Source organism: Benincasa hispida, chromosome 12, assembly GCF_009727055.1.
Source record: "Benincasa hispida cultivar B227 chromosome 12, ASM972705v1, whole genome shotgun sequence".
NCBI classification, from domain to species: domain Eukaryota; kingdom Viridiplantae; phylum Streptophyta; class Magnoliopsida; order Cucurbitales; family Cucurbitaceae; genus Benincasa; species Benincasa hispida.
In genome coordinates, this window is record NC_052360.1 from 7,452,827 (window position 1) to 7,480,273 (window position 27,447).

At 31.7% G+C, this 27,447-nt stretch overlaps 1 protein-coding gene across 1 annotated transcript; it reads left to right on the forward strand.

Annotated features, from left to right (window-relative positions):
* Window positions 1-12,464: 12,464 nt before the first annotated feature.
* Window positions 12,465-18,586, forward strand: LOC120067562 (protein O-glucosyltransferase 1-like). Its single transcript, XM_039019109.1, has 6 exons — window positions 12,465-12,935; window positions 13,033-13,613; window positions 15,048-15,240; window positions 16,852-16,916; window positions 17,518-17,728; window positions 18,098-18,586. The coding sequence occupies exons 1-6, from the start codon at window positions 12,768-12,770 to the stop codon at window positions 18,452-18,454; spliced, it is 1,575 nt and encodes a 524-aa protein (XP_038875037.1). The 5' UTR covers window positions 12,465-12,767; the 3' UTR covers window positions 18,455-18,586.
* The last annotated feature ends 8,861 nt before the right edge of the window (window positions 18,587-27,447 follow it).

Sequence of the window (27,447 nt, forward strand, 5' to 3'; positions counted from 1 at the left end):
ATTTTTTAAACTATAAAATTAAATTCAAACTTCATCTCTACCTTTTATATATATAAATTGAAACTATATCTGCAATTTAATAAAATTATTGTAAGAAAAAAATTCTAGCGGTCTATTTGGTAGGCAATTTGGTTAATGTTTTATGTTTTTTCCATATCTTTGAGTTTAGCGAATATGTTGTTGGGTTTTATACCTTAAAACTCGTAGATAGTAAATGTTATAAATTGACCGTCTTCAATAAAGAGTTATAGATGTTAATTCAATAAATATTATTGTTTGTGTTATTTATCTATTTTGTCTTAATAACCCTAAATCCAGTAAACTAATATCCAAGATTGTCTTATGAGTCATGAACTGTATGTGGAGACAATGTTCAAAATACAACCTAAAGTGTTATAGTGTAGGAATAAAGTTGGATATCTTATCCTGGTAACACTATGGATACGGTTCACTTTGTATTTGATGCAAACACAATGAAACGCGTTCATGTAGTTGACATGCGAGTGGATGTGGAGATATCCTATGTAATGAATTTGCATAAGACCGGACTGCGAAATAGTAATACACAACACACAAATGTTATTGTGCAAAATCTTTCCTAGGTCACAAAGAAAAACTTCTCTACTCTCTAAAATCCTTTTCTCCTCTCCCTCTCCCAATAGTTAGATACTACCTATCCTTCCATTGGAATCCTAGAGAATAATGAGGTTACTCTTATGGTTATGTTTGAGATTGTTTAAGAAATCGTTCGTGATCAAAATTGTAGAAAGAGTCGTCGTTGAAACTTCGAGAGGATCACTCTTGGAACTTGGAAATTTATAAAGGTAAGAATAGTTACAATCTTTTTCCCTAAAACATGTTATTTTACATGTTTATATTATGTTTTAGTATAATGAATTTATTTACGTAAAAATCGAATTGCGAGATGCAAGGCATTCTCACACAAATGCTTCCACCTCAGGATTCGATCCTTTCATATGTATTTTGTAGGTAGTCGAGGTTCTATTTTCAAATATTATTTTTGGATTCTCTAATTTAAATAATGTAAATTCTGAAAACAACATTTCTTATGTTTTCAATATATTCAGATTTTGAGATTGAAATTTTAAAAAGCATAGTAATATTAAAAAAGATAAAAACATTAACCATTATAATATTTCATGTTATAACTCAATTTTTTTATTATATAGTATATTTTAAATTATATGATATTATAAAATTATTATTTATACGAGATTTTTAACAGAAAACAAATTTATAAATTAATTAATAATAGTTTACACTCTTTTTTTTTTTAATAAAAAATTTTTATTCTGCCTCATGGGCTAAAGATGAAATACATCCATATCAGCTATGTTAAGAAAAGGGAAGGGCTGGAAAATCCCTAATCCATACACCAATGAGTTCATTGGCCCTAACTTCTTTTGCCAACGCATCAGCCAATCGATTACAACATCTATTTACATACTCAAAAGAAATACAAATAAACTTCTTCATCGCAACTCTCGACTTCGTTCAATGCAAGTTGTTCCTTATTAATGAGATTTACAACCAGAAGACCATCAGATTCAACTTATTTAAATTGGGACCTGGGTGAGAACTTTAATCAGTTTTATCATTTATAAACATAAAGTTTTAATACTCTTTTCGTCTACGTACATTTGCCTTTGGTTTATTTTGGTCATGTACTTTCAAAATGTTCATTTTTTGTTCTTGTACTTTTAAAAAACGACAATTTTTATTCATTTTTATTTCATTCTTAAGTGACCAAAATGATTGTTTTTTAAAAGTTCAATGACTAGAATGAACCAAAGTTGAAAGACAATGACCAAAATAATCATTTTGAAACTATAGGAAACAAAATTAAATAAAACCCTTTTCTTTAGTATTTTTTTTTATTCTCACACTTCCTCACTTCTTATTCTTCTTTCCCTCGTTCCTTCCTATTTAAGAGTGATATTTTTAATAATTTAAAATCAATTTTAGTATTATGAAAAATATATTTAACAATTTAAAATTAAACATTAAATTAATTTCGAGTAATTAAAGGTATATTATGGAGTGATATTAAATATAAGAAAAAAATAATTTTAACTAATTAAAAAAATTACTCTCAAATATGCGTATAGTCTTTTGTTCATACTTTTGTTGGCACTACTCTTTCCCTCTCCTCGCTATGTTTTGTTTCACTCACTTTCTCATTGGTTAGAGAGTGAAAGCGAAATGGAGAAAATAAGGAGTGAGAATGAGAGGAAAAAATGAGAAAAGTGGAAAAGAAAAAAAAATTGAAAACAAGAATGCAAGAATAAAAAATCTGATTTTATATTTATACAATGATAGCGCAGAGTTGGAAAAACTTATATTCAGAAATTGGCTCAAATTCGGTTTTGGTGCAAAACTTTTTCCAATAATTAAAATTCTGAAGACTTAATTTTACGAAAACGTCGATTAAAATATTAATAAAATATCGACGTTGTTTGAAGAATTTTTTTAAAAAAATTAATTAATAAATAAATTTTTTTACAAGTTAACATGTTGAATATTAATATTATATTTTCTTTAGTCACATTTTGTTTTTCTTATATATATTTCCTAATTTTTTTCTTTCAATTATAATGGAACGACATGCAAAAAGGTTGAAAAGAACAACATATTTGTCACGTGTTTATTTTATTTTATTTAGAATAATAATAGGAAATTTATTTAGCCTCTTGGGTAAATTTTCTGGGTCATTTACAACTGGAGACTTCATTCAACAAAGGAAGGAATCGAGCCAGATATTAGATACAAGAGAATTCTTAGCTTTTTTTTTAGCTAAGCAGTCAACTACAAGATAACATTTCCTTTTATATACTTGGAAGAAATTTTCTCAAACCCTAACTTTCTGTAAGCAGCAAAATGCTTTGTTCAAAGAAGATGATGATTTGTTGATAAGATTTAAAGTTTGGATACAATCTCTCTCTACTACGATCCGAGATATTCTTTGATTGTAAGCCAACTTTAGACCTTCCAAGCTGCATTTATTTAGTTTCATAGTTCCCAAAGGGGGAGGATTCCATTTGCTCGATTCTGCAAAAATGATATTAATTTATAGCCCATCATTCAAAGGAGAATATCTATTCATCTTTTTTTATATTTCAGAATCCACCAATTTCGAAAGAACACATTTGGAATAGGGGAGTTATAAACTATCTTGTTTCTAGCTGACCATACAGCCCAAAAAAAGATAGATTCTAATTCAAGCTCTTCCTGAGAACATAAAGAGTTGAGAGTCATCCATCCATTCGTGAACGTTGGGTATGAGTCATTCTGAGAAAACATCTTTCCATATCAGCCTGCCAATTTCCCATGCTCTAAGGCAACCACACAAAATATGATCAACAAATTCCTTGGGATTATTGCAAAGAGAGCAATCAGGTAAAATATTCATTCCTCTGTTAAAAAAAATTCTTTTGTGGGTAGAGTATTGTTTAGTGCTTTCCACATAAAATATTTGATTTTGCTGGGGATACATTCTATTCCAAACCTCCTTCTTACTATTGTTGTTAGAGGATTCTATAAGAATTTTTGAATTAATGTAGAGTTTATATCTACTTTTTGCAGTGTAGGCCCATTTCTTGTCATAATGCCAAATCAAGAAATCTTTTAACTTCAAACAAAAAGGAATACCTCTGATCATGTCAAAATCATCTTATAAGCATCTCGCGTAAGAGTTTCATTCCATGATCCATTAAGGAGTAAGAAATCAGCTATCTTTGAATCAGCATATCCAGGATTGACAATAATAGGTCTAAAAGTGTTTGGTTGAGGCACCCACGGGTCTTTTGAAATATGAACAGAGGATCCGTCACCAATTCGATAATGAATGCCCATTTCAACTAATTCTCTAGCCCATAAAAGGCTTTTCTAAGCATAAGAGGGATTAGGGCCCACATTTGCACTAAGAATGTTTCTATTTTCAAAACATAGACTCTTTAGAATTGAGGCAATCAAAGATTCCGGATTAACCAATAGTCTCCATATTTGACTACCTAACGTTGCTTTATTAAAACCTTCCAAGTGGACCTTTAATATTAATATTTTTGTTTTCAAAACTTATTAGAGAAATATTGTTGTTTTGAAACTTATTAGAGAAAGATTGTTGTTTTGGGATTTAGACGCTAGAAGTCGAGGGTTGAGGATTCGACTAATGTAGAGGTCGAACGTTGAGAACTCGACAAACAAAGAAAAACTTGGAAACAATACGTAAATTAGGGTTGTCGAGGGCTGAAGTTTCGACATACATAAGTCGAAACTTCAACCCTCGACAAGGAAAAGGAAATCTCGCTAATTTTGTGTGGAGCCTCGACAAGGAAAAGGAAATCTCGCTAATTTTGTATATTAGGTTGTCGAAGGTTGAAGTTCTGGCATACATAAGTCGAAACTTCAACCCTCGACAAGGAAGATAAGTGGGTGAAGCAGATTGTAAGAGAGAGCGAGATTGTAGGAGAGAGCGAGATTGAAAGCAAGATTGTAGGAAAGAGTGAGATTGAGAGAGCGAGATTGTAGGAAAGAGTGAGATTGAGAGAGCGAGATTGTAGGAGAGAGCGAGATTGAAAGCGAGATTGTAGAAGAGGGCGAGATTAAGAGAGCGAGATTGAGAGAGCGAGATTGAGTCTGCCACATGGATTAAACGGTCAACCAGTCAGCTGATGTGGTCTGCTACATGGAAATCATCTTCACTTTATTTACTTTCCATAAGTCTAAAAAAGTGTATATATATCACCATGCTACCCCTGCTCTGATTCCCCTGCACGATTCCCTACATGCATTGACGTTATCCGATTCCCCTGCTCCGATTCCATGCATTCATTGACGCATTCATGCCCCTCTGCCATAGCCTTAATGCCTTTTCAACCACCCTAAACTCGTGGATCGCGTGTTCAACACTCGACCTACATCATTTTAAACCACCATCCTCTTCACTTTTCCTCAATCACTTCCTCGATAATTTTTAAAGACTCACTGCCCTTGATTTTGCTCACTCCTCTCTCCTTGATTTGCTCACTACCCCTTCATAGCTCACTGCCCCCTCACTGTCTTCGAAATCATCTTCATCTCCTCCCATTTCCATTTCCATTTCTCTTCTTGTATTTTGTTTAATACAAATTATTCTCACACAACTATCTGGTTCGTTACTCTACTAAATTATTGTGATAGTTAACAAGTTTAGTATAGTTTCAAAAGTTTAATATAGTTTGAAAATTTTAGTTTATTCATATGAAAATTATTGTTGTTATGTTTATTGTGATAAGTTGATATTTTCTAGTATTAACTTTGAAAATATAGTTTAAAATAGTTTGAAAATTTTTAATTTAATTTAATTTTTTATTTCGTATTAAATTTGAAAAAATAGTTTTAAAAAGTTTACCTTATTTTAATTTGAAAAGTTTAATTTGTTGTTATTTTTAAAAATAGTTATAAAAAATTTAATTTATTGCTATGTTTAAAAATAGTTTTAAAATTCCATTTCCCTTTACCACCCTTCTTCTTCTTCTTCCCCTTTCCAGAATTAGAAGTTGAAGGTGCAGACTTTGTTCCTGAAGTCGAACCTCGATAGAACTTATTAGAGGACGAGACAACATTCACCTCACCTCCCTTTTTCTTCTTACTTTTCAGCAAGGATTGGTAAGTCTGTAACTCGTTGAAGAGAGTGGTAAGGGAGTAGTCTACTTTGTTAAGAATCATATTGCTAACAAAGTGGAGGAAGCTCTCCGGCAATGAATGCATGATAATGCTAACCTGACTACCCTCATCAATTTTAGACCCATCTCCGCCACGTTAAAGTGAACCATCATTTTCAGCACGTGTTCATAAACAGAGGTGCCTTCCTCCATTCTAGAGCTGTAGATGTGTTTCAGAGCCTCATGTTTGAGCTGTCTAGATGGTTGTCCGAACATTTCCCGCAGGGACTCCATGATCTCACGAGCTGAAACCATGGACTCCTGTTTCTTGGCTAACATGTCACTAAGATTGGCCAGAATATAGGCTCGAGCCTTATCGTTTTCCCCTGTCCAACGCTCGTACACCGCCCGAACATTTTGAGTAGCGTTCTGAGGTGGAATAGGAGGACATTCCTCCATAAGGACAAACTTGAGATCCTCGATGATAAGTATCGTCGTGAGCATATGTTTCCAACTTGAATAGTATAGGTCATTCAGTTTTTCAGTGCTAAGTAAATTGATAGTTGCTGAAGCCATTAAAAACGTTGCTTAAAAAAATGAATAACCTTTTATAAGACTTTGCAAAAACCACATTTTTTAATTAACCAATTAATTTTTAGCAAAACAGATTCTAAGTACCCTAAGTGAAAAGACTTCTATTTTTTAATGATGCCCCAGTGAGGCAAGACAAACATCACCGGTGGGGTGATCGGATGGCCTTTCACTGGGATGAGACATTCTCAACCATTAGGCAGAACCAACTCTTGGAACTAAACCGAATGGCCACCATTTGTTCGGTCCAGAATAGTTAACCCTTAACAATCCTGCGTAAGTGTAACCCCTCATTTTCGGCCCCAGAGTCCCACCCTAATGCGCAGACAGATTAGGACAAGAGACTAATTGACCTTATCCTCTTACAGGAGATCTAATAAAGAAACGCGCAAAACAACTATCCTATACGGGGACACACCCAGGGTTCCACGAGGCGATGCTCATAAACTTTATTCAATCCAACGAGGGAAACCGAGGGATATGTTGTCGCACTTCCCGCTCCCACTTACTATGAACACTCTCTCCATCCACCTTGATATTGACCTACCCAAACACCATTCGTTGGGGGGACATGCCAAAAGTGCCTCGAGGTCGAGGGTAGATCTCACGGTGTGGACTATGAAGAAGAAATGCGAGAGGTGAAAATGAAACATCAAATGTCCTAAGAACCTCCCATTGAATGTTCTACCTACGGGTTTATTAACCTAGACAATCCGGCTACTGATTATGATCTAAGTTATTTATAAAGTTTGCTCAAAAACAACTTTTGTTTTTTAAATTAAAAAAACAAACAAACAAACAAATCCAAGTAGTCACGTTAAACTCTTTAATGGACTGACCTTAATTTGTATGCATGCATCAAATCTATCTAAATTACCTTTCCAGGTAGGTTCTCAGGTAGGGGTGTTCCGTTGTCGTCATCTTAAATACCCCAGCCTAGACAGAACCCGCCTTCGACAAAAGGTCTACTATAGATAGACTTGCTACATATTAATCTTTTAATAATTATTTTAGTTATGATTTCATTTTATAACCATTTATAAAATAAACAACTAAAACACTCATCCCACATAACGAAGTATTTATAACGCTTATAAATATAACATTAAAAAAAATAAAGCATACATAAATATAACCCTTATATTATATGATGCATGAGCATGCACTTATGTAAATTAAAACATGCTTCTCTAAATTATAACACTTATAATAAAAAGAATATGCATGACCTAAGGTGGGATTTATCTATATGTGTATACCATATGACATATTAAAAACATACATCACATGTAATAAATAAAGGATTAATGAATCGGGATGAGCCTTTACAAAAATCGGAATGAAATAACCCTATTTATTACATTTTTCATCGAGCAAACCGGTTCACAGGCGAACCGGGTCTTGAACCGCCAGGAGGACTCCATCGAGTAGTAAACGCCATAGGTAGACGATCTTCCAACACGCACAAGACAATAGAAGCAAAATTAAACGATCGCGTAGACGACAATGAGGCTACAAAGCCTGATCGTATATGCGATCGCTTAACGCGGCGACAGGTAAACGATTTACCTTGCGTTACTAAGCAATCGTTTAGTCAATTACTAAGTGATGAAGCTTGCTGACCAAAATGATCGTCTATGCGATCACTTAACGCGGCGATAGGTAAATGATTTACCTTGCGTTACTAAGCGATCGTTTAGTCAGTTACTAAGCGATGAAGCTTGCTAACCAAAATGATCTTCTATGCGATCACTTAACGCAGTGACAGGTAAACGATTTACCTTGCGTTACTAAGCGATCGTTTAGTCAGTTACTAAGCGATGAAGCTTGCTGACCAAAACGATCGTTTAGTGTGCATGCGCATTAAGCGATACGCGAGCATCCATCGTCTACATGGCCCAATATTCAGCGATCGCGTAACTGATTGTCGACACGATGCAATCAAACCTTGATCGCTTATCCGATCATCTACACAATGCGATCATAAGCGATTGCGTACCCCATCGTCTGCACGATTTGATCAACAGCAATCGCGTTCCCCATCGTCTGCACGATGCGATCAACCCTTGATTGCATACCCATCGTGTAATCGACGCGATCAATAGCGACCGCATACTCCACCGTCTAACCGATGCGAACAACAGCGATCGCGTACTCCATCGTCTGCACGATGTGATCAACCCTTGATCGTCTCCTTCCTTGAAGGACCACAACGCTTGCTCCGATCTTCTTCACAAACAAATCAAAACTCAAATAGACTTTGAACACAGACTCGATAATGATTATTAATGCCCAAAAAAATGCAGGGGCCTTTACAAACAACCGCAAAAGTAAAAGCATTAAATCAAACCGAGGTTAACATCCACGAAAACATCCATAAATCCACACATCCACAGCAATTTAATGATTAAACAGTGTAGAAATACACCCACCAGGAACGTATTTGCAATTCTTTTGCAGCAATGAATTGGAATATCAGAAATCTGAGTGCTCTGATACCAATTGAAGGAACTCTTATTCAAGAGTACCTACGAGCAGAAGCGGATCTTTCCAATTCATTGGGACAGAATTACCGCATATACATTCAAAACATACTAATATGCATTCATCATGCTAAAGAGATCAAGAAATCATACCATATGAGGATTTCTCCTTCATAGCGAGTCTGAAACCCAACCGTCTACCTCGAACAATCACCACTCGGACAGAAGGAAACGGAGAAGATACCACCACTCAGAGCCCTCAGTATTCTTGGAATGAGAATCCAAAGTGTGATCTTTGTTCGTATTTGGTAGAGGAAAGAAGGAAGAGAGACCGTACACAACAATCAAGAAAGTGGGAGATGCGGTCATCTATCGCATAGACAAGATGCTTGATCGTTTAGGTGAAGTATACGATCGTGTAGGAAAAGTAAGCTATCGTCTAAACGATCGTGTAGGAAAAGGTAAACAATCGTGTAGGAAAAGGGTGAGCGGTCGTTCGAACGATCCCGTAGGAAAAACTAATCGATCATCTATACGATCGTTTAGTAAATACCGGGAGATAAACGATCGCTTGGGAAAAAGATAAACTATCATTTAGGTAATAGCGCGCAACGGTGTAATCGATATGCGATAGCTTAGCAATATCGTATATGTAAGCATCGTGCAATCACTATCGTATAGGCACTGATTTTAAATGAAGACACTATCTTTTCACAAAGTCCGCGCACATCGAGATCAACACACTGTCAACTATTTATAATGCACTCATCCATTATTTAGAACAGAAGAGGCGCCTTCCCATTTCCTTTATAACCGTCCAATGAATGTGATCTTATCACATTCATAACATATAATTAATATCATATATTAATTATAATATTTTCCTCTACTAGATATAAATCATATTTATATCCAATTTCCTCCAATTAATGTATCTTATATATAAAGTTAATTATATCATATTTAATTAACTCGTTCGATTATATCATATATAATCGAAGTCCCTCTTGTCAATTTGAATATTTCAAATTGACCCAAAAACTTACTCTCAACTTGTATCCAAGCTACCAAGGGGGTTTTATGGACCTATGGCTCGAAGCTTCAACAGTACGTGAATAGCTGACTAAACTCTTTAGTCACGATATATCCACCATCCGTTAACTGCCAGGCATTCCACTAAAGACCGACAGTTGAACTCTCTCTTGCCATAGAATATTTCTATGTCCATTAGATATAACCAATCATTGGTACGATGACCCTTCACAGATGCTCTTAATTACAGCAGACCAAATTACCGTTTTACCCCTGTAATTACATCTTCCTCCTTAAGTACCACTGATCCCTCTAATGAACAATACAACATAGTCCTACTATGTGTGAACGCCTCTTGGGCCATTAGAATGTGTGTGGCGCCACATCGTTCAAGCTCCAGGATCAGCCCTTAAGAGAGCAATCTATCTACTTAGCCCTACTTTGGGGAAAGAGTGAACTCCATCTTGTGAAGTTGAGTTCCAACTCCCAAATCAGACGAATCCCCATAATGGTAGGTTTGAGTCGGCGTTCTGGCCACTCGCACCCATGCAAATCAAAGACTGCCCTCAATGGTAGGAGTTTCCAACTCACTCAAGATTGGGGTCATGTTACCTATGGTCATCCTAGTGAAATGAAGTCTCAGTCATGAACAATATTATATGACAAGACATTAACACTTCGAGGTCAAGTCTTATACAAACTCTTTATATAGGACGCCCCTACTCGCATGTCCACTACACGAATGATCAGGATCAGACTATCTGTGACAAGTCACAACATTTGTAACAATTTTACAAAGCGGGCCGCATCCGTAGCATTACCAGGATAAGGTTTCCCTCATATATCCATATACTACAGACCATTTTGGTTATCACTCAATACATGATCCACTTGTATATCACCACATACATGCTAAAGTTACATACAGATAACTAGGGATATTAAGTTTATTGGTTTGTGGTAAAATAAAAATAAAAACATCTAAATGTGCAAAGTCAAGAAGTAAAGTAAATATCATTTATATTATACATCACAAGTGTTCGTACAAAGTTATTTACAAATTACTGAACACGAGACTTTAGGGCACAAACCCCAACAATAGGTCCATCACCCTCAGCCACAATGAAGCAAAACGGAAATCATATTCAGAGACTTTCTTATCATCCAACGGAAGTCTGAGACAATCAAGAACCTACCGAAGAGCCAAGGACCAGCTTTCATAACCCAGTTTTTATCCTCGGCCAAATCGAATTTAAAGAAAGATAGATTTCTTCCTACATTGGTTATTTGAAATTTTTCTATCATCTTGCACACTTTTTTTATAATTTCTCAACGCATTTAGCAGGATCGTCCTGTTTGCCAATATTTTCCCCACCAAACAGTGTTCGAGATGGCTCCCTGTCACTTCCATCTCATCTTCCTCACGATTTATCACTAATCCCTTTTCATTTTCATGAGACAAAAACGTCTTCAGTCTCCAATCAATTTCTCTACCTCCATTCAGTAATCCAGAACTAAACTCCCTCAAACCACAGCTAGGAATGTGAACAGCACGAGCTGAAAGGCTCCCATACTGTTTGGAGGGCAGGGGGCATAGGACGGACTCATGAGTATAAGACGGGGACGTAATGTGAGGTCGTGGGCGCCCATATACCACTTCAAACGGTCCAAAGCTTCTGAAGCAACCTCCAAGTCACTGAGGATTCATGGAGCAATCTTGAAAAACCAAGATTCTCCCCCATACTGTGTCTAAGTGTTTATTTTTTAAATGTCATTTTGGAGAAAGTTTGTAGTATTTGATAATCAACTAAAATAATATTTTAAAAAATGAGTCATGAAATAAGTTGGCTTGAGAAAAAAAATTCTGACGCAAATGAAAAACGTAGGTATAAGTACACTTCTGCCAATGTTTTTTATTTGCGTCCGGAGAAATAATCTCCAAACAATCTTATGTTGATGCATTTTTTTGCGTCAACATATACTATGTTGCAGTTTTAGTGACTTTCTCCTATGCAAACTTGTTGAGAAAAGTAAAATAATGTTGAAGTAAGACTCTTGAAATCAACTTTTAGTAAAATGATTTTTTGGTGTTTAATGGTTAATATCTCTCTAGTTTGTATAATACATAAAATTATCAAAATACTCCCACTTACTAATCCTTTGCCTCATTTTCACTATAGTTGTCACCTATTACTACCACCCTCTACCAGCTACATCTAGCGACCACTGTCGTCAACCACCTCTAGTGACCACGAATACGTGGCAAACTCTGGCAACCACCTTTAACAACTAACACCGTTGGCCACCTCCAACGACCAACTTCGGCAACCCCCACCACTAATTATGGGTAACCAACTCGAGTAATGACCACCTCAAACAACTAGCTTCAACGATCAATTGCATCTATTATCTCCAACGACCAACTCTTCACGACTTAACTCGCATGACCAAGTAGATAAGATAATATGCCATAAAAAGGAAAACTCAGTCAATAAAAGTGTTTATAAATTATTAGTCCATAGTATTTAATATCCTCTAATAATTTGAGGATAGAAACATCATAGTCAAACTTGTATATAATGGCAGATCAAGAATCTTTGTTCAAGAGGCTTAGTTTAAACTTCACAAAATATTAAAATGAGTAAAAAAACTAAAATTATAAATTTAATTGATGAACTTTCAATTTTATGTCTCATAAACCATTAAACTTTAAATAGGTCTTTAAACTTTCAATTTGATGTCTAGTACATTCTCGACATATAAATTTTTTCTACCAAATATAAACATTTAGTACATCTATAAACTTAAAAAAAAAAAAAACATGGAAGAGCTAATAACACAGTAAAACACGAAATTCAAAATTCAAAAATTTATATTACGCATTGAAGAACAAAAAGTCAACGGAAATGACCTACACAGAGCACAAAATATCTCCCTCGAGAGTTAGTTACCTCTAAATTTTTCTTTCAGATTCGGAAAATCCCATCAGATCCATCCAATGCAGAGATTTCCAATTTCAACTTTAATTTTCCGACCTTCTCGGAGACCCATTTGGCAGCCGTCTCTTCCAAAACGCTCCGTCGCCGTCGCAGTTCCGGCCGCCGCCGTCTTCCTCCTCGCCGCCCTCTCCGTCGCCGTCATAATTTCCTCCGCTCGCCTCCAATCCGTAAGCTTCACACCCAATTCCAAATCAATTTCCTAAAAACTGCTCTAATCTTCTTTTTTTCCCCACAAATTTTTAATTCTCGTGCTCTGTTTTGCAGACTCTGTTTTCCACTAACTTTCTCGGGAACCAAACAGAAAAAATCTCACCAAAAATCCCCAAAAAATCAATCAAATATTACCCACTTGACTGTTCTTCATCTTCCACCACAAACCAAACCCAGAATTTCGCTTGCCGGAAAAATTACCCGACCCAATTCGAACCTGAATCCAACGACCATTCGGGTCGGCCCATTTGCCCTGAGTACTTCCGATGGATCCACGAGGATTTGCGGCCGTGGGCAGCGGGTGGAATCACGAGGGAGATGGTGGAGAAAGGGAAGGCCACAGCGCATTTCCGGCTGGCGGTGGTCGGCGGGAGAGTCTACGTGGAGCACTATAAGAAGTCGATTCAAACGAGGGATTTGTTTACGATTTGGGGGATTTTGCAGCTTTTGAGAAAGTACCCAGGACGAGTCCCTGATTTGGAGCTGATGTTTGACTGTGATGACCGGCCGGTGGTTAAATCGGCCGATTACCAGACTGCGGAGATGGAGACGGCGGGGCCGCCGCCGTTGTTCCGGTATTGCGGGGATGAGAAGACGTTGGATATTGTGTTCCCAGACTGGTCCTTCTGGGGATGGTAAGTTCTCTTTTCTTTTAATTTTCAATAATTTGGAATTTATTAAAATATTATTTTAATTTTATTTAAATTTAATCCTTTAAAATTAATTTTTTATCTAAATTAGTTCAATTATAATTATAAGATTCATGCCAGAAAAGATTTAATAAGTGAATATTTTTCCATTTTTCATAGTAAATATGTTAGCAAAAAATAAAAACTTTTTGAAAAGATTGATAATAAAAATTAAAATTAAGTTTTTATGAAAGGTATAAAGATTAAAATTAATTATATTTTAATACTTATAATTTTAATTTGTTGGCCCCACGTGTGTTGAAATAATATTGGACTATGAGGGAACATACTTAGTTGGCCATGGGACCCGGTTGTTGACGTGGGGTCTTTTTGCCAGATGGCAAGAGGGAACCACGTAGAATTTGCCACGTGCGACAGCTGGCGTTATTTATGGCCCGGGGTTTGGCCTTTTTTTTTTTCAAACCTGTCCAACGCCGTGACAATTAATCTGAAATAATTTATAAAGAAAAATTAAATTAAATTATTTTTCTCTCTTCCCCTTTTTCTGGAAAATAAATTGGTTTTTCTGTAGCATTGCATGACATGGCATGAAACATGTTTTGTGATTTTTGTTTTCCATATTGTTTTTTTTAAAAAATAATGATAATAATTTATATATATAGACTTGGGAGTTGTATCAATTAAGACCATAAATTTTCATAAATTTACACTCTATTTTAGAATTTGCAAGAACAACATCTTGTGAGATTTGTAATTATTTCAATTCAATTCTTAAATTGTCATTAGTGAATCAATTTAGACAATTTATTAAAATTACATATCGTTTATACACTAAATCTTACACGTGAATAGATTCTTCGTACTAATAAAATATACTATGATAATTTATTAGTTGAAATTTTTTAAAAGAAGCCTTATTTCAAAATCTAAAGTGATTCGCTTATGAAAATTTAGGGTTTAATTATAAAATTGTAACTCTCACACGAAATTTATCAAAGACAGAATGTAATAGATGATATAAATTGACAACATTTTTCGGTAGATGATATATATCTTAAATAGTTGAACTGTGCTTAAGTTTACTACATTTGTTTTAATCTAATTTTGGAATTTATACGGAAAAAATATCATTATTTATTATTATTTAAATGAATAGATTTAGTATTTAGAAAAATTATTTTAAATGACAAAAGTGATGAAAATATTTACAAACAATAGAAAAATAGACCGCAATAGACTGTTATCTATGTCTATCGGTGTTTGCGATAAGTTGTGATATTTTGCTATCATTTGTAGAAATCGAAGCCCTTATTTAACTTAATTGTGGAAATCGAAGTTTTAACTGGAAGATTAATAGTAGAAGTAGTATAAGGGTGGAAGGGTAAAGAAGGAAGGTTAAATTAAATTTTGAAATGTTAGGGAAGAGATAAATATAAGGCCATGGGAAAAGTTGTTGAAAGAATTGAAAAAAGGGAATGAAAAATGGAAATGGATGGAAAGGGAAGGTTTTGCTTATTGGAAAGGAAACCCTTATGTGGCTGACACAAGACAAGATCTCCTCAAATGCAACCTTTCCCAACAAAATGATTGGAATGCTCGCCTCTATATTCAGGTTTATTCATTCTCCTTCAACCTTTTTTTTTTCAGTAATAACGTTTTCATGATCTTTAGATTCTCTTTAATTTTAAAATAAATCATATTTTATTGTTCTCAACTAGTATTTTCATCCGATAAACTTTAGTCTTATAGACTCTATTTGGTAAACAGTCAGGTTACGTTTGATAACTATTTTGATTTTTGTTTTTGTTATTTTGAAAATTAAGTTTATTTCCTTTTCATTTCTTACAATCATATGCATCTCTCTTAAATACAGCCGTTGAATTGTTAACCAAATTCCAAAAAAAAAAAAAAAAAAAACAAGATTTTAAAAGCTAATCTTTTCAGTTTTCGAATTTACTTGTGTTTTTTAAATTATTGGTAAAAAGTAGATAACAAATGAAGAAATTTGGAAGTGGAAGTAATGTCTATAGACTTAATTTTCAAAAACAAAAACTAAAAATCAAATGGTTATCAAACGGACCCTTAGTTTTTTGTTTTAGTTTTTTAAACTCAAGCTTATAAATACCTACCACCGATTTGTTTCTTTGTTTAGTTATTCACCTTCTGCTAAAGTTTTCTAATACCAGGCTAAATTTTCAAGTTAAGTCTATTTTGGTAACCATTTGATTTTTGTTTTTTGTTTTTGAAAATTAAGCCTAAAAACTGCTTCAATATATTGATTTATATGTTTTGTTGTCTAGATTTTAGAAGTGTTTTCAAAATCGTAGCTAAAATTTGAAAAGTAAAAAAAAAAAAAAAATAGATTTCAAAAACTTTACTTTTGTTTTTGGAACCATTAAGAATCATGAAAACAATGTGTAAGAAAGTGAAAAACAAGAACAATATTTTTTTTAAAATAAAAAAATAAAAATAAAAATAAAAAAACCATAAAAGCCCATAAAAAATGACAACCAAACAGGGGTACAAACATAGTTTCAATTTTTTATTATTTATTTTTAGAATTTCACTCAGAATTCACTTTTTTCTTCCAAAATTGTGAGGATTGCTGTATAAAATTTTGAAGAAAAAATAAGCGTAAGTCTAAAATCAGAAACCCTCAAAACAATTGTTATCAAACCAGACTTAAAAATTATTTGATTAAAATTATAACACTTTTTGTTTTTAATGCTCTTAATAGCAAATAGTGACTTCAAATATTTCTTAAGAGTCAAAATATATGGAACAAGAATGTGCTTTTTATTATAAATATATTATATTAGATATAATGTTGATGTTCATTATTAATATTAGTGTAACTTATTTATTATCTCATATATGTGTCTCAAAATTATACATTATTAGTGTCCATGTAATCCACCTTCTACTTATCAAATTGCCTATAAATTGTGATATGTGGTGGGTTTTGATAGACACATATTGGTGATCAATCCAAAAAGATGGGAGAAAGTGGAGAAATTCATTCTTTGTTATTTATTTATTTTATATATTTATATATAATATTATACTTATTTTATTATATATTATTATTATTATTATTATTATATTATATTTTTTTTCTATATTTGTGTTCTCGTTTAACGTTATTGTGCTCCTCAAATTCACAACATTTTTTTACCAAAAGTATTATTTGGTAATAATTTTATAGTAAATAAATATTTTTCAGGATTGGATTCTAGAGTCTCAACAAGGTTATAAGCAATCGAACTTGGCAAGTCAATGCACTCATAGGTAATATTTTTACTAACAATAAATTTAAGCTCTACTTCTCATTCTCCAAATTATGATCGTATAACTTCATTAAATCCTTTATCAATGATCATACATAAATATATTGCTTAACATGTTTTCATCAATGGACACATTTTTTTTTTAATTGCTCCCAAGTACTCATAAAATTTTGTAATTTATGGATACTAGACCATAACATATACTATGCATGTGAAATTTATAGTTTTATTTTAGAGAATATTATAATTAATGAAATATGAATTTATGAAATTTTAAAACATGATTGTCCGTTCAAACATATATCTACCATTAGATTGTGATATTCAATATCTATGGTCTAAACACACCCATATACAAAAATATACATCATTGTATCATGTAAACCACTTTGATCCGAATAGTTGTAATAGAACAAAGAACGTGAATGTTTGTTCAAACATATCTCTCTATTGTTAGATCTCTTGACTCGTCTGATAAAATATGTATTATTAAAAGATGTAAGAATAAAATTAAGATGTATATAGTTCAAATTTAATAAACTAAGCTATAGTAATGTCTACTCTATTAACAAATGTAATGTTTTATATTTTGGTGGAAATAGGTACAAGATCTACATAGAAGGATATGCATGGTCGGTGAGTGAAAAATACATATTGGCATGTGATTCAGTGACATTGCTTATAAAGCCCAATTTCTATGATTTCTTCACTAGATCTTTACAGCCACTACACCATTATTGGCCTGTTAGTGATGACCATAAGTGCAAATCCATCAAGTTTGCTGTCCATTGGGGCAATTCCCACAAACAAAAGGTATAATATCAAACCCCTAAAACTAGGGTTTTAAATGGCAATTACGTTAATTGACTTAGATACTTCGATTTTAGAATTTCGTTCAAAAAATATCGTATGGGACTTATAAATTACTTTAATTAAACTTCTTAATTGTCTCAAGTGAATCGATTAAGACTCTCCATTTAAGATTATTTTTCGAAAATTGTTAATCCACTGATTCTTATACAATGGTAGATTTTTTTCAAATGTTGGATCAACAAAATTGATGATTTTCAAATGAAATATTAACTAAGTGTCTAGATTGATTCGCATTTAAGGGGTTTATTTGATAAAATTGTATGTCTCAAACAATGTTTATCTTATTTGGTTTGATATGTTGTTTCATAGGCACAAGCTATAGGAAAAGCAGCAAGTGACTTCATCCAACAAGACTTAAAGATGGAAAATGTGTATGACTACATGTTTCATCTCCTCAACCAATACGCCAAGCTCCTTCGATTTCGACCCGGAATCCCGACAGGCGCCGTGGAAGTTTGCTCCGAGACGATGGCTTGCCCGAGGGACGGGATGGAGAAGAAGTTCATGAAGGAATCAATGGTGAAAACTCCCTCTCTCACCATCCCTTGCTCCATGCCACCGCCCTTTGATACCCCTTCTCTCCAAAGGCTTTATAGAAGAAATGCCAACCTAATAAGGCAAGTGGAGAAATGGGAAGATGAGTTTTGGAATAGAAATAAACCTTAATACATGTTTTTCTTTTTCCCTTTATTTTTAAAAAATTTGAAATAGAAATAGCAAAAATACTTATAGTTTGTTTATTTTGCATAATGTATTCTTTACTATCGGTTTGATTATTTCATGGTATTTTAAAGTTAATAACGGTTCATTTTATTAGTATATTTATGTTAATGAAAAGTATAATTTATTTCTATTTTTATATTATGATGATCGAATACTCGATAGTGCACACAGCTTTGGAGAAGCACAAGTCTTCGATTCTTCAAATTTCTTATTCTGAGTAGTTTACCCCAATATAATATCGTCGTTTATATGGTTGTTTCTTCTAAAAAATATTATTCAAATTGATATTTATATAATTAGGGTAGTGATTATTATACAACTTTTTATGGCTTTTTTTAATTAAAAATGAATACAATAAATGAAATTTAAGAGAGTATAGGTTTAAACTCTCCATACCCACCTAACTTAAGCTTGCCTAAACACTTGCAAATATTTTTATTATTATTAAAAAAAACAAAAACAAAAATCAAAAACAAAAAACTTTGGTTGGGCTCAATCCAATGGGCCATGAGAACTCTCCTAAAATATGATATGGGACTGAGAATTGTGAAGAGGCCTTAAGCCCATTAGCCTAAATTTATGTGTCCAATACAAAAAAAAATAAAGCTTATTTTAGATGTAGCATGGTTGAGGAAAAAAAATTAATTCAATATGATAAAAGAGAGATCAATACGATTACTATGGTTTTATATATAGTAGGATCTATTACTTTGAACTCAAGTCTTAATTAATTATTGCTTGTATCAATATCTAAATTAATCATCAATTATATAAATCAATGATCATCACATCAAATAAACATAAATTACGTAGGATAGTCTGTTTTAAAATCAATATTTTATAAATGTCAATTTATAGGAAAAAAAAGTCGGTTTCTCTTGTCTTATATTTTAAGGAACTTTATTTTAAATGGTAAAATTGCTTAAATATTCTTAAATATAACAAAATATCACAATCTATCCGCGATAGATACTGATAAACATTTATCGGTGTCTATCAATGATAGATGATATTAATATATCAATATTTTAGTGATAATGATAGACAGTAAAATTTTACTATATTTATAAATAATTTTTGTTCATTTTACTATATTTGAAAATAACCCTATTTTAAATTATTTTTCTTCTATAATTACCCTTATGCATTAGTTACCTATTAAAAGTTTTCAAAATAATAGGCATCCCACTATGTAGTTGGCATAGACATGTCCCTTAAGAAATTAAATGGATTATATTCCCTCAATTTTCTAAATTTAATGAAGGATAAGAATTAATGAAGTAAATAGTATATAATAGAAATAACATTAATGAGACTTCTCCCTTTTTTTTTTTTTTTCAACAAGAGAATGAAAAGAAATTAAATGAGTTTAGAGCTACAAAAGGACAAAGTTTGGAGGATGAAGCAAGACAAAAATTTAATGCACTAATTTATTACACCAAAAAAGTGGACCTCAAAATTTCCCTAAGCGGTGGTCCATTGATTAAACTTCCCTCAATTGATTCAAAAAATTAAAATTTTATACATATCATTTATTTTTTTTTAGTCTTATTTTCATAATAAAGAAAATTTGGTAATAAAAACAAAAATTGGAGTTTTATTAAAAGATAGGTATATAAAATTGAAAATTTTGAGATGGTAAAACTAGTGTAATTGGAATGATTTTAAAGCATTCTTTTGTTTTATAAAGTTTTATTTAAATATTTTCTTTCAATAAAAATAAACTATCACATTTATGAATCAATCTAACTTATATAAGTTATTTATGGCTATTGGATATTGAAAGACTTAAAAGATACTAAAAAAAAAAAAAAAAAAAAAAATTGTAATCTAATGAAGATAAAGAATTTTCACTAAAATAATTAACCTAGACATAATTCAATCATTCAAGATATAGGGTTGTTTTCAAATCAACAAGAATGAGCCAACTTATTTATAAATATAGTAAAATGTTACTATCTACCCGTGATAAACCGTGATAGACATCTATTGATGTCAATGATAGATGTCTATCGCGGTCTATAGCAGTTTATTGCGGTCTATCACTAATGTCAGTAACATTTTATCACACTTAAAAATATTTTCAACAGTTTTATTTAAAATAATTATCCTACATTTTACCTCCTCTTACTTATTATATTAATTATGAATAAATCAATTTTTTTTCTTAAGAAATGAATAAATCAAATTTTAAAAACATCTAAAAGGGAGCTTTTTTTTTATTATTAATATTAGGGACAGTTGCAAATATAGACATTAAACCCAAAATATTAGCAAATATAACATAATGTAAAAATAATTGCAAATATGACCAAATTTAAATAGTCTATCAATGATAGATCATATTATTGGTAGGAATCTATCACTGATAGACTTTGGAGTCTATCAACGATAGAAGTATATCGTTGATAGACTTGTCTATATTTGTAATTCTTTTTAAATGATGTTATACACTTGGTTATTATTCTAGAAATGCTACCAATTACAATTACTCTTAATATTATTGTAATTTATTTTTGTAAAACATGTGAATAATTAAAAAGGGGGAAATAACATTGTTGTGTTTTGTCACATGTTCATACAAGTAGTCTTCTCTATGATTAAAAAATGTCTGAAAAAGGAAAAAGAAAACAAGAAGAAGCTTCTTCTTTTTTTGTATATTAAATTTAAATTAATTAATTAATTAAATTTTCACTAAAAAACAATGTATTAGTTAAGTTTACTCACATAGGTCCAATTCTTCTCTGTCTACCAAAACCTTGGACTTTTATTTCCTTTTTACTTAAATAAAAAAAAATTATATTAATTAAAAAATAAAATTCACAACGACCTGTAAAAAAAAAATAAATTAAATTTAATCTCGTTTAGATTAATCATTATGGTTTTATATTTTGAGAATATTACTCCCATGTGCATTAATATAAACATACGCGTTTTTGGTCTCTTTTATTATGACCAACAATACCTACTTTGCTACTTTTTATCAATTTAATTGCATCAAATATTTATTTTTCATTCTCAAAATAAAACCTAACATATGAATTATTTTAGTCGTAATTAGCATATATTTCTTTTTTTAAAATTGAGGTTGAAATCTTTATACTCTCATTTATTATACTAAAATAACATATAAACTATTTTTAAAGAAATTGGAAAAGAAAAAAAAACAATATAAACAACACATATTTAAGAAGCTACATATTCCAAATCTCTTCTTTCAAATATCATATTTTTTTTATATAAAAGGAAGATAGAAATTAAAAGAAACATGTATTCATTACACTACAAGAAATTTGGTCTTCAGTGATGAACAAAATTCGTCACAAAATCTATTTTTCGTGATAAATATTTTTTAACAACAAAAACTTTTGATCACAAATACTTGTCACTAAAGTCTAGTCGGTGAATGTTTTTAGCAATGATCTTAAAAAAATGTCGCATGCATGCGATGTTTATCAAGATGCTGCAAATTGTGACGTTTTATTGTTCGTTACACTAAGTGACATTTTTGCTTTCAATGCAATAATTTTGTGATGTTTTACACTTTGTTGCAACTTTTAATAATATTTTTTTACAAAATTAGTTATTATTATTTGGAGACACTTTTTTAAAAACAATATTCCTGATGACAAACACTTGTAGTGAAATTCTATATACAACTCATAAATTAAACAAATATGCACCAAATACCCTACTAGATTAATATATGTTTATAAAAAATTTTATTATCCGCTACAACAAAAATAAGTTTTCAACATAAGGTTTGAATATTATCACCAACAAATTTAGTTTAATAGAAAATTTATTATACCAAATTGCATTCTTCTAGGAAGACTAAAATATCGCCACCAACAAATGAAGGGTTAGGGTTGAAAGTGAGATGAAGAAATAAATTGATTTAGGGCTGCCTTCTGGAGAAGAGAGGGAAAAAAAAAATTTGATTTAGAGTTGGAGCGTCTTAGGTCTTTTTTCACACGAGCATTTGAAACTCTGTGCGGCGAAATCCATGCGACTAAAATTTGTTTTCATTGCAAGTCGTCTGCGACGATATCCTATTTTGTTGCATTTATATTACAACGAGTTGAATTTTCTTCTATTTCATTACAAGTTGTCACCAATGGATGTTAATTTCGTCACAAAATTTGCAATAATCAAAATTTTGTTGCAAGAATTGCAACAAATTTCGATATTGCGGCAAAACTTCCAACTAAAGTATTTTCGTCATTGTAATTCCGTCACTAAAGCAGTTTTTCTTGTAGGATCAATAAGGATAGGGTTCAATTTTAGAGATAACAACAAGGCACAATGGATAGGATTCTTGACAAAATATTAAAAGGTACAAGTGATAAAGGTTTAAGTATTATATATAAAAAAAAAATGTCTATAATGAACCATTTCAGATAAAAACACCCGTGTACCTAAAATTGGTATAACTCAACTGACATCAAATATGTACTATCAACTTCGAGGTTAGAGGTTTGATTTTCTCATTCACAATATTATCTAAAAAACACTAGTATATGTTTTCTAGTTGAATTCTTTTGCTAAAATGTGAGTAGTGCAAAATTATGTGATATGTATATTTTTTATTAATTTAAGATTGAAGAGAGTTATGTGATTGTAATAATTTTTCACGTATTAAATAATTTATTCTAATGGGCCATGATTTTTCTTTAGTTTCAAAGGTTTCCACGTAAATGTTTGGAAAATTTTCACAAATAGAAAAAATGTCAAATTATTTATAAAAATAACAAAAAAAAATACCGATAGACTTCTACTAAGGTCTGTTACTGTAACGACCCGACCTTTTGAGTACTCTGATAAGGGTCGTTACTCATAATTACACACTTATATTCAAAACATTTTGACCATTGAGGAAAATAAATTTCATTAAAATAATAAAGTCAATTTTCTAAAATAAATAATAAATAAGTAAAACCTTTGTTTGGGGCCCCTAAAATAATGAAGAAAAAAAATAACTTAAACCAATAAAATTTTAACCAACATTAAGTTTCAAATCAAAACTTTCAAATAGCTTAAAAACGTAAACTGAGCGGAAGCGATTTACATGTTCCATATGGCACGATCACAGGTCCCTCTCATCACCCGCCGGTCCGTTCCTATCATTACCTAAAAAACATAAATTAAAAAAGGTTAAGTATAAAATACTCAGTAAGTGATCCCATTACCGGGATCAGGCTATGCATCCACGAGCAAAGAAAGATAACCCGTGGCTCATACAGCTACATTAGTTTTTTATGATGAAAGGAAAACCAAAAGACGTACTATCTTGCCTTGAAACGCATATCTAGCGGCCCGTAGACACACCGTCAAACATGATAATAACATGAACGTNTGCCTTGAAACGCATATCTAGCGGCCCGTAGACACACCGTCAAACATGATAATAACATGAACGTGAACCCGTCGACCCACGCATATCTAGCAGCCCATAGGCACACCGTCAAACTTGATAATAACATGAACGTGTACCCATCGACTCATGCACGTCTAGCGGCCCGTAGACACACCGTCAAACATGATAATAACATGAACGTAAACCTGTCGGTTCACGCATGTCTAGTGGCCCGTAGGCTCGCCGTCAAAACATGAAACATGAAAATAAAAGTAACATGAACGTAAACCTGTCGGCTCACGCATGTCTAGCGGCCCGTAGGCACACCATCAAACATGATAATAACATGATCGTAAACCTGTCGATTCACGCATGTCTAGCGGCCCGTAGACACACCATCAAACATAATAATAACATGCGCCAAGGCGAGACAATAAACCGCTCTACTGGTCTATTCATGCATCACATACATAATATCAGTACTAATTAAAAATTTTAACATGCTCATAATACTTGTAACTGCTATGCAACTAGCAAAACATAATGACAAACAAAATCATGCTCCAGAGTTCACCAAGTAACTTTATAGGTCTAATCTAGGTCGCCTGGCATGAAAGCACCAGTAATAATATCACTTACCTCAACTTGGTAAAAAAACGCAAAACAAAATCTCCTTAGAACTTCTTGAGCACACTTGAATCAACCTAAAGTTGTGGCTTGATCCACGACAAATTCCAAAACTTGATTCAATTAGCCAATCTGATCAAGAATTAAATCCAAAATCAATAACTTAATTTTCCACTATTACTCTCAATCCAAAAGAACAACCAACCAACAACTTACCTAAAACTTACCGATCTTTACCAATTTTCTGCAAAACGAAAGATGGTCTCTAGCTTGATGATTAATGCCTCAAAACCTCTAAATCTTGAATCTAATTTTCACATCAAATAGAGGTTACTAATTTAACCCAAAATTAGATGAGTGAATTTTACCTCCCAAATTATAAGGAAAATAAGTCTTACCCAAGGTTTTTCTCAAGATTCCGGCAAAGATCGGGCAATGGTGGCTGATGGCGGGTCAGCTCGTGGCTACCATAGATAGGCAGTGGGAGTTGCTGTCAGACGACATAAATTGTTTAGGATTGCGATTAGTAGTGAGGGTCTTGCATGAGGAGGGTTTGCGAGTGTGAGAGAGAAGGGGAATTTCTAGTTTTACAGATTTTATTCAGTAGAAATTACGAACAAACCATACCTTCAAACAACGATCCAACCATTCAAAATGAAACTCCATATGTCTCGAATAGACTGACCAAATTTGAGAACAATCCAACAGTTCAAACTCCGAAAATCGATAATTATGTGGAAGTTGTCGCTGAAAAACCGAATTGTTTTCTCCCCAATTTTTTTACATCTTTTCACTCTCATCTGATTTCGGAAAAAAAAAAAAAAAATCTCAATTCTTTTATTTTTTTTTCAAATTTTGAAAAGATAAATAAAATATTTTATCACAATATCTCCAAAATCTCCAAAGATTCTATTAAATTATAAATCAATTAACTTTTCAAATTATCTTAGTTCAGAACTTCAAAAACCAAAATAAAAGGCATAAAAATCCATCAATTTGATACAAATTAAATCCTTCTAAATATTTAAGTAGTTAAACCACATGAAATTAATTATCTTTTTTAATTTTTTTTTATTAGTTGGTCCTAAAATTCAAAATCAAAGGGAAACAAAATTCAATATTTTCAAGATAATCAGTTCGAATATCTAATGAATTAAATTCAATTAATCAATAAAAGTTTTTCAATTATTTCAATTTAATCTCAATTTTTCAAATGAAATGGATTAAACTCGATAATTTTAGATAATTAACTTAAATTTTTCTGAAATTCGGGATGTTACAGTTACATAGTATCAATAATAGACTTTTATAAGTTTTTATCAACTAATACATACTGATAAACTTCTATCAACCTCTATCAAAGAAAATTAAATTTTGTCATTTTTTGTAAATAGTTCCTCTTATTTTTCTATTTTTAAAAATCCCTCTAAATATTTCTTCCATTTTTGTAGTACTTTTCTTTTTTTTTTTTTCCTTTTAATTTCTCACCTATTTTATATTTATTCCTAAGTAGAATAGAAGTTTTTTTTTTTCAGCACTATACACCCATAAATCTATCTAATTCATAAAATTTTAATTTATTTAAATACATAACTCAACACAAGTTCAATAACTCAACCTGTAAAGTTTGAATTAAGTTGATCGAGCTATTTATATCATCAAATTTTAACAATCTTATAATTTTGAATCAAGTCAATAATTCATACAAACTAGCCTAAACCCTTATAATTATCTAAAAAAATTTAGCATACAAAGTCGTTGTTTTAATTATTTTTATCTTTTAGTACTCGTTTTAATTTACTATTCTCAACTAAAATCATGTCATATATAGAGGGAAATAACATATATGTATGTGCCATATGCACACACATTTTGATTAAGTCGGCACGACCAAACTTGATTCATAATTTTACATTTTATTTTCAAAAATTTTAAGGTAGAAATTTTTCATTGTTGAGCTAAATTCATTTTAGTTGTCTGTTACGGACCATTTAAGTGATTGACATTTTTATAATCATTAGATAAATGTCTATTACAAATTATTAGATATCGTTGACATGCCAACATCTCTATCAATATTTTTACATTTCCATATATGTTCATGGCATAAGATATAAATCAACATTTCTATTATATCGTAAAAAAATTCAAGAAACATAAAAAATAATCAGTCACAAAGAGTCACTATTGCAAATATAATACAAAATAGTAAATTGCACTTTTAGTCATTGAGATTTAAGTTTGATATCTATTTTATTCTTGAGGTTTCAAAAGCAACACTTTAGTCCTCGAGGATTAGAAAATCATTCTAAATACATACTTCTGTTAGCTCAACTAACAATCAATTAACTCTAGAGACCATTTTCAAACCTCGGGCACTAAAGTGTTACTATTGAAACATCATAGGCCAAATAGACCCCAAACCCAAATCTCAAAGACCAAAAATGTAATTTACTCTAATACAAATAATAAACCCATTTACTTGTTTAAAAAGTAAAACTTATTTATTTATCTTTTTTTTTTCTTTTTTCTGTTTTTAATTTTTTCAAAAATATCATTTGATATCAATATTTTATTAATATTTTACCAATATTTTTATTAAATTAAGACTTCGATAAATTCATCACCATCGACATTTTCAACCTTCATCTTATTTAATAATTTATATTTACAATATAATTGAAATATAATTGAAAGTGATTCTTATTTTAAATATTTATCTTCGAGATTGAAGTTCAATTAAGTTTTTATATATATGTATGTATAAGTTAAAATGAGAAGTATTTGAAAATAAGTTTCTATTAATATATTTTTTAAAAGAAAAAAACCATTTTATTGTTAAGCGTTTTCCTCAACTACCCAATACATTCATAATTTCTCTTATTAAACTCTTTCTAATATTTTTTTTTTTTCTTTTCATTTTAGCACTTCGTTGTATTAAAATCATTTTATT

Coding starts and splice junctions, on each gene's coding strand:
- LOC120067562 (XM_039019109.1), top strand. CDS start 12,768: ATGCAGAGATTTCCAATTTCAACTTTAATTTTCCGACCTTCTCGGAGA. Junction 15,241..16,851: donor ATGCTCGCCTCTATATTCAG/GTTTATTCATTC, acceptor AATATTTTTCAG/GATTGGATTCTAGAGTCTCA. Junction 16,917..17,517: donor GCAAGTCAATGCACTCATAG/GTAATATTTTTA, acceptor TGGTGGAAATAG/GTACAAGATCTACATAGAAG.